An 8,393-nucleotide genomic window follows, 5' to 3' on the forward strand; every position below is an offset into this window, starting at 1 on the left:
AGAGACAGTATTTGAACTGTTATAAAGGGGCTAATCAGGCTTGTAATAGGGTAGATGGTGGTACCCATGAGTCTCCTGGGCCAGGGAGCTAACAGCCTCCCTATATTTAGATTTAGGACAACCAGGGATGTGAGGTCCTTGAATAGAGAGGACCAGTCAGCCTCCCTGCTGTCTGTAGGCCCCTTTTAGGTGAGGAGTGAGTAGCCCTCCCTTCTGGTAAGAAATTGGAAACCAACAGGAAGTGAACTTAGTTCACTTCCTGAGCAAGATGGATGCCTGGTCTAGCCCCTCAGGAAACAAGTGATAGTTATCTTCCTTCTCCTCAGTCCCTGGCATTAGTTGGTGATATAAATGAATCACTGAAGCTCTCTGAATATGACCAAAGGGGTTTATTAAATACAAGGGTAAACTGAGGGAAGAGGGTTGAGGTCTGGGAAAGCTGTTGCTATGGGTGATTAGCCAGTGCTGGCAGAGGGTCTCAGAAGGTAAGAACAGGCTGAGGGAACCAGCCCCTCAGCCAGGGATAAATTCCACTGCCCTGATGTAGAGTGGTCTATCTGATTGACAAATGAGGATAATGGTTTGGTTTAGGGGGTCCCTGCCTGGCTAAGTAAACTAATTTCCCACGTTCCACCTCCCACCAAAGTCCCTCCTCCCAGGGCCCAAGGGGAAGTTCAAGGATAGCTGGGTGTCTGGGTTAGATCAAGGAAATCAGAACCAGGTTGGTTCTCCAGGGATATTTATAGTGTCAGCTCCAATGGTCTGGTCATGAGACCACTGGATTTGCTGGGTCAACATTCCATTTCCCTAACTGCCAGGATTGCCTCAGGTGAATTTGCAAATGCAAGAGAACTTGCACCAATCCTGCATTACAGAACTCAGTCCTTCCTGACTCCAAGTACTTTATCCATTAAATGTCATAAAAAGTTTGTGCCAGCGGGCAGCTAGGTGGCTCGCTCAGTTGATTGAGAGCCAGGACTAGACACAAGAAGTTCTGGATTCAAATATGGCCTTAGACATTTCCTAGCTTTGTGACCCTGGTCACTAAACTCCCATTGCCTGGCCCTCACCATTCACAGTATTGATTCTAAAATGAAAGGTAAGGTTTTAAAAAAAGAATGAGAATCTAAAAGTTTGTGCCACCAAGAGGGCTATTATGGGTAATGTTTTATTAGAAAGATGTGTTACAAAGGAGGCTGTCTTATGGGAAGGATTTTATGAAGAGGAAGATTGTAGAGTTTATGTTGTAGAGAGGATTGTTTTATAAAGAATTAGGTGAGAGGGGAATTTATTTTTTTAAAGACAGTCAGAAGCAAAAGGTCCCCCTGGGGCTTTTCCCCTGGATTTTTCTCCTCCTCCCTCCCCTCCTTCATCCTCACATAGCTCTTTCCATTTTTCTCTCTTTCAGTTTGGGGAATGGGTTGTTTTTGAAGGCCTCCTCCAGTGACTCTCCTAAGTCCCCCTTACATCCTCTCAATCTCCCAGTGTCCCCTCCCAGCACGTGAAACCCTTGAGGCTCTGGTAACCTCAGAGTGAAAGTCCCTCAAAGGAAATATTCACACACACGCCCTTGCAAGGGTTTGGTTTTTGTTTTTTTCTATGGATGCATTCCATTTTTTATTTTTGTTCCTAGGTTTACACAGGCAGTGAAACAATACAGATTGTGTTCTTGGCTGTCCCACTATATATTATAAACTCTGCAGTGATATAGATTAATAATAAACTTATTTTAAATACATTGAAGAAAAATAAATAACTGTTTGGCTGTAATGTCATGTAATAGTTTGGGAGGCAGAAAAGTCAGTCACAGTCTAATTATTCACCCCTTTTCTCTTCCTCCTGGCTTTGGTTGGCCCCATCTGACTCAGCAGACACTGTGAGGTAGCAGGTTTTAGAATACAGTACTGTATAGGCCTATTTGTCAAGGGCTACAAATGGCCACTGGTTTTAGTGCCCATGTGCCGAGTCTTCACTTCTGGGTCTAGATTCATCAAAATAGCTCCTATCTCCAAGACATTAAAGAAGAACTGCTTTAAATAACACAAAATAATAAATATAACAAGAAGACATGTCACTAAGTTGCTCTCTGTCTTAGATCTAAAGAGCAACAGGGTCCTCTCAGAAAACTTTCCCCCCCTCTCCTGGACTGCACAGCTAGGAGAGGGGAGTTCTGGGTAATGCTGCCAAATGGAACAAGGAATGCCCTTCTTTCTATCTGAAGCCACAGAGGTCTGAGGCCCTTCTAAGTAGGTTAGGAACCTGCCGAGCTATGGGCTGTCAAGTCCCAGATGCTCCAAATAGCTTCAAGTAAGAACATCGGGAAGTTGTGCCCCAGCTAGTAGAGGAGGGAAGTGGGGCCCAGGCTCAGCAAGCGTCATAGGAAAGAAAGAAGCCCCTTGGAGACCTGAGTGCAAAGTGTAATGTGAATTTGGTTACCCTGGTATGGGGTAGTGCAGGCTAAGGGCTAAGCTAAGCAGATTTACCTCCCCTTCCCCTCCCCACCCCACGCTTAGAAATGTGCCTAAAGGGAAAGTTATTTGCAGATCTGGGCTTGGGCTCTCATCCTTCAGTCAGGCAGTCTCCCCTACTTGGTTAACCAGTCTCTATTAAGCCGAAGCAGAAAAGTATGTAGGTCACCAAGGAACCTGCTCAGCTGGATCTTGGTGTCTTGAGTCTCAAGGCAGGTTTCCTGAAAAGAAAAAGAAGAAACTCCCGTTAGTGAGAATGCAGGAATGACGCCCCTTTGGCCAAAGGAGGCTGTGAGCCTGTCAAAATGGTGCCTCTCTCCTCACAGCCTCTTTGCCTCCCTATCTGATGTAGATCCTCTTGGAGAATCTGGATCCCTCAGAGGGTATCTAGGCAGTCTTTCTAGAGCCCTGGGCAGGGACTTAGATCAAAGTGTATGCCAGACACTGGAAGGTAATCCCAGGAAGTGAGGCAGACCCCTGGGAATGATGGCATGGTTGAACAGACTTACATTTCTAGTGTTGTTGTTGTATAGGAAAAACCTCATGTTTCTCTTAAGTGGTTCAATTTCCTGGCAGTTGGTGATGTTATTCAGGACTTCCAGTGCTGCACAAATCTGTGGAGGAAAGAGGCCCAGGTTACATGAAGCTCTTTGATTCCTGGAATTCAGACCCTGCTTTTCTTGAATTTGCTGTTCTTAAGTAGCAAGGGCAGCCCATTGAGGGCACCATCGGTGAGGGAAAAGGGGGCCAACCTCCAAAGGGCATGTAGACACAGTGTAATCAGCATGATACTTATTCTCCTGAATCATTATGATGACCAACAATTCATCCTGTTTCCTTGGACCTGGGAGGAGAATGGCCCTGAGGGCTTATTACTGAGGAAAGCTTGGTTTATAAAGGAAAGAGTTGATTGGAAAGAGAAAGAGACTCTGTCAAGGATCCGCTTGGTAAGACAGATGTCATATTGGTTACTTGATTTGGTAGCCTCTGGGAACCGGGCAGGTAGGTGGCACAATGGATAGAGTACTGGGTCTAGAGTCAGTAAGACTCCTCTTCCTATGATCAAATCTGGCTCCAGACACCAGCTGTGTGAATTTGGGCAAGTCACTTAACTCTGCATCAGTTTACTGTGTAAAATGAGGTGGAGAAGAAAATGATAAACCACTCTTTTGCCAAAAAACCCCCCAAACAACCTTAAATGGGGTCATGAAGAGTCTGATAACCAATAATGATTGAATAGCAACAAAAAATTCAGAGGAAGGAATTTGATGACCAAGAGGAACTAAGACATCAGGTGAAATCCAGAGTTGCTAAACTATACATTCTGGAAGGGGAGGAAAGTTCGTCTAGAGAGATGGGCTAAGGATACTCTGGTTATTATTGGTGACAGTATTTAATGTGCGTCTCTTACCTTTTTTAAGTTGGCTTGCCTCGTCATACTTGAATTATAGAGCATCTGAGGAAAATAAAAAGAATTCTTATTAGGAGATGCCCTGAAATAAATGGATGGGTGAATAGAGAGAAGAGGAAGGGCAAGATAGTCATGATTGGACTTCCACTGTTTCAATCCTGGATATCTGTATGGTTATTTACTCAGCACCTGTAATGGACAAAACTTGTACTAGGTACTAATAAGAGGAGCAAAAGACGTGTTCTATCTTTTGTACATAGTGCATAGCACTATGCAGTAACTAGAATGAAAGGCAGAATAAGAGAAGTTCTCAAAGAAATATGAGGACAAGAATGGGAGATGTCTCCAGCCAGAGGATCCAGAATAGTTATGTTTTATTCTCTAATCTCTTGATGGGAGAGATGAAAGGAGTTCTCCCTTGAAAAGGCCAGCACCATCACTTCCTATCCATTGGACATCTGGATCTCCCAATGCCACTCTCTGGACCCAAGAGAGTTCTCATCTGCCACATCGCTAAACCTCTCATCCTGCAGGGCTGGTCAAAAATGTGATATACACACAACTCTACAGGAAGATATCTTGCAGCAAGTTCACAAAACCTTTATCTCTTTTAGAAGTGGCTGAATGATTATTCTTTTTAAGGTTTTCTGTTCTTCTCTCATACTGGGTCCATACACCTTACTGACTTTGTCTTTACTGGGCTCAAAATGAGTTCAGTAGGAAACTAAGGTGGGAGAGGAGAGATGGAAAGAAGTCATTTATTGTTGTTATATAGTTGTATCAGCCTCTGAGTGACCTCATTTGGGGTTTTCTTGGCAGAGATACTAGAATAGTTTGCCATTTCCTTCTCTAGCTCGTTTGACAGATGAGGAAATTGAGATAAACAAGGTTAAGTGACTTGCCCAAGGTCACACAACTAGTAAGTATCCGAGACAAGATTTGAACTTAGGGAGACATCCTCCTGACTACAGGACAGGTGCTCTATCCACTCACTGTACCACCCAGCTGCTCTAAAGAAGTTATACTTGATGATAAAAGGTTGGTTAGTTAGTGTCCTGTCATGTCTTGTTTCTGTTCTCTCCTTACCAGTGCTTAGCAAAGTGCTTGACACATAGTATGTGCTTATTAAATGTTTATTGATTGACTAATTAATTACATGGCCCTTTCAGCTAAGAACTCTGCTCATGGTCCAGGTGTCTCCACTTCACTGGAATGCTCTCATTTTAGCCTCACCAGTAGAATTGAGTTCTTACATATCTTTCTATTTCTTCCTTCTCTCTCCTTCCCCCTACTTCTTGCACAACGTTTGTTAAAGTAGATCCAATGTCTCCATTGCTACTGGAAAGCTGGAAACATGGCTAGAGGATGTTTAGCTCCTTGTCCCTCTAACTCCAGCCTCGAGGTTGGGTTGAAAGAAGAGATTGAAGAGTTAGGTGCAAAAGCCAAGGGTGTCAAGATCATAGCAACAAATTAGCTAGGCCGTCATCATGGGGTTCGGGGAGGGGCAGGAATGAGCTGTGAAGAGGAATGTGCTTTCCAGAGTCACTCTGGTAAATGACCTTCATCTCATTAACTTACTAGGTCAGGAACAGCAGCTGAGGAAAGCTTAGTTTATAAAGAAAAGAGCTGAGGGGAGAGAGAGAGACAGAGACTGAGAGAGACTGAGAGAGAGACTGAAACTGAGACTGAGACTGAGACTGAGACTGAGACTCTGTCAAGGATTCTCTTAGCAAGACCCAAGTGATATGCAATGGGATTTTGCAGCCTTAGGGTACTGGGTAGCTAAGTGACACAGTGGATAGAGCATTGGTTCTAGAGTCAGGAATATCTGAGTTCAAATATGACTCTGCACACTAGCTGTGTGACCTTGGGCAAGTCACTTAATTCCGTCTCCATTTCCTTATCTATAAAATGAGCTGAAGGAGGAAATGCAAAGCACTCTAGTATCTCTGCCAAGAAAACCCCAAATAGGGTCACAAGGAATCTGAACACTAAAAACAACTGAACAAGAACAAAAAGGGAAGGAATTTGGTCAATAAGAGATGCTAAGACATCAGATAAAACCCACAGTTTCTAAACTATAAATTCTGGAAGGGGAGGGAAGTCAACCTAGGGGAATGGGCTAGGAATTATACTTGGATTATAATTGGTAACAGTATTTTTTGCTATCTCTCTTACCTTTGCCTTGTTAAAGTTGACTTGCCACACCATACTTGATTTGCAGGTTAGCTGAGGAAACAAAATAGAATTCCTATTAGGAAATGCCCTGGAACCAGGCTCAGCCTCTCTTCTCCCTTGACCGAAGCACCCTTATACCATGCATTTGTCTCTTTGCAGAGGAGGCAGGGAAATTACTTTTATTTGGCCTCTTAGTGTCTGTCTAACTGCCCCTATCCTCAATGCTCCCACCACTATCTCCATCCACTCCGTCCCACTCCCCTCATCCTACCATGGAAAGAATATAAGCTTTGGAGTCAGAAAACCTAGCTTGGAAGAACTTGGCTCAGTTACTCTGTAGCTCAATAACCTTGAGCAAGTCACATCCTACCTTTGGGCATTAGTTGCCTCATCTATAAAATGACATGTTTGGACAAGGTGAGCTCTAAAACTTATAAACCTAAGTTCCTGGACTTCACATTCCAGGGCCAGTTGAAATCCCTTCTACTTTCCCCCCAGCTGACTCCAAGCCCGCTGGTCCTTTCCAGTAGGAATAGTGGAACCTAAAAAACCCTAGTAAAACTCAGATGCTGTGGCTAGGGTTTGTTTTGGGGAATCAATGAATCCCCAGTTCGTTCTCTCAAGTTTAAAGTGCCATTCTGTTAGATCAGTTGATTGAGTGAAAGGAGTGATTGCTTACAGCAGAATTAAAATGCTAAAAGTAATGCTCCAAGTATAGCATAATACCCATAGATGACTTCTCTCTTTTAATATTGAACTAACTCTATTCCTGATGGAGCTTCTTCTCCCAGTGACCTAAGCAAGGCTACCTGTTCCAAATCCCATGAGTCATAGAGCACACCCATCATCTGCAGGTATATAGAATATATATACCATATGTCCTAGATATTGCCCTCTTCATAGGATGATCACAGATCCCTCTCCACACAATCTTGGCCACTCACCGGTCTGGTTTTGTTCTTTAGACTTCCAAGCTGTTCCATGATTTCTTTCATGGTCACATTCACCACAGAGCTGGAAGAGATGCCTTCTAGGCACACCAAAAGAATGATCCCCTTCATCCATAAAGCCAATCCCATTCCAACTTCTATTCTGATCTCTGTGACTTGATGGAGGAAGGGAGATGACTTCTGAAACTGGAGCTGTGGTGACCCCTCTGTCTGGAAGTGACTTTTATAGGCAGAGGCAGTGACATGTGACCTCTACCTCCATTCTGACAGCTGGTAAAGAATCTAGAAACCACATCTTTTAAAAAAAAAATAGAAATAATTTATCTTGATTTTACACTGCGGAAAATCCAGGGTCCCATAAAGGAAAGCGTTTGATTTCTTGCGGAAGTATTAGAAAGGCATTTCAAAGAAAAAGTTTCCATGGCTGACACTTACTTTTTCCAGAATTCGGTGTTTAGGAGCAATATCTCATTAGGGGACGTGACTGAAGGGCCACTTTGGAGGTGGTGAGTCCCCTTGTCGTCATGATAGTTGGGTGCCGTCATTAGTTACATCTTTATTCCACTATTGCCTGCTCTTTCTAAGCTGTTTTGACTTTAATCTTCATCCTCCTTCTGAATTAACTCCACACCTATGAACTCCAGTTAGTATGTTCAGCTACTGTACAGGGTCTATGGAAATATGTTGATACAGCTCATATCCCAGAGCCACAGATCTGAAAAGATTTGGAAAGTCATCTAGTACAGAACTATTCTCTGCCCACCTGCCATACTCCCCCACTACCTTATGCCCCTTCTTTGGACTGGAAGAATCTAAGCTATTAGAAGGGGAGGAGAATTTCTCCTCTTTGAAGGAGATTCCATAGCCTTGTAAGAGGAACTCTTCATTATTCCTGAACTGAGTTTCTCTTGCTTTCTGTAAAGTTAACTCCTTCTTTACAATGTCTAAAGATAAAGATGAAGATGACAGCATCTGTCTATATTGGACCAAAGTCTTGGACTGTGTGTAAGACTAAAAAATGAATGAATACTCCAAAGTATTTAAATTTATAGGATTTAATAATAACAAAGTGAGAGAGAAAAGGGGTTCCTTCAGCCAAGTGAGCAGAGCAAAGAGCCAGAGACTTGGCTACCATGCTCAAAACAAAACCAAACCCCCAAAAGCAAGCCCCAAAAGTCCCCTCAGCATGGGTTTCAGCAAATTTATAAATAAACCCATGCTAGGGAACAATACTGGGACATAAGACAAGGGAAACTAAGGAAGAGTAAAGAATGCTGGGAAAAGAAGTCCCTAGGATACAAATTTTTAAAACACACAACTGAAGTCAGGATCCTAGGTTCTAGACCTGGTTCTTCAATGACTTCTTTCTGGGTCTCAATTTCCCCA

The 8,393-nt window shown here is 43.2% G+C and overlaps 1 protein-coding gene across 1 annotated transcript; it reads right to left on the minus strand.

Annotated features, from left to right (window-relative positions):
- Window positions 1-2,584: 2,584 nt before the first annotated feature.
- Window positions 2,585-7,136, minus strand: IL13 (interleukin 13). The gene is made up of 5 exons (XM_044659918.1): window positions 7,002-7,136; window positions 6,058-6,108; window positions 3,880-3,924; window positions 2,978-3,082; window positions 2,585-2,689 (listed from the first exon to the last, which is right to left on the minus strand). Exons 1-5 carry the CDS (start codon window positions 7,134-7,136, stop codon window positions 2,585-2,587), a joined length of 441 nt encoding a protein of 146 aa, XP_044515853.1.
- Between the last annotated feature and the right edge of the window lie 1,257 nt (window positions 7,137-8,393).

Source organism: Gracilinanus agilis, chromosome 2 (genome assembly GCF_016433145.1).
Source record: "Gracilinanus agilis isolate LMUSP501 chromosome 2, AgileGrace, whole genome shotgun sequence".
NCBI lineage: Eukaryota > Metazoa > Chordata > Mammalia > Didelphimorphia > Didelphidae > Gracilinanus > Gracilinanus agilis.

Coding starts and splice junctions, on each gene's coding strand:
- IL13 (XM_044659918.1), bottom strand. CDS start 7,136: ATGGGATTGGCTTTATGGATGAAGGGGATCATTCTTTTGGTGTGCCTA. Junction 6,109..7,001: donor TAAAGAACAAAACCAGACCG/GTGAGTGGCCAA, acceptor TTGTTTCCTCAG/CTAACCTGCAAATCAAGTAT. Junction 2,690..2,977: donor ACAACAACAACACTAGAAAT/GTAAGTCTGTTC, acceptor TTTTCTTTTCAG/GAAACCTGCCTTGAGACTCA.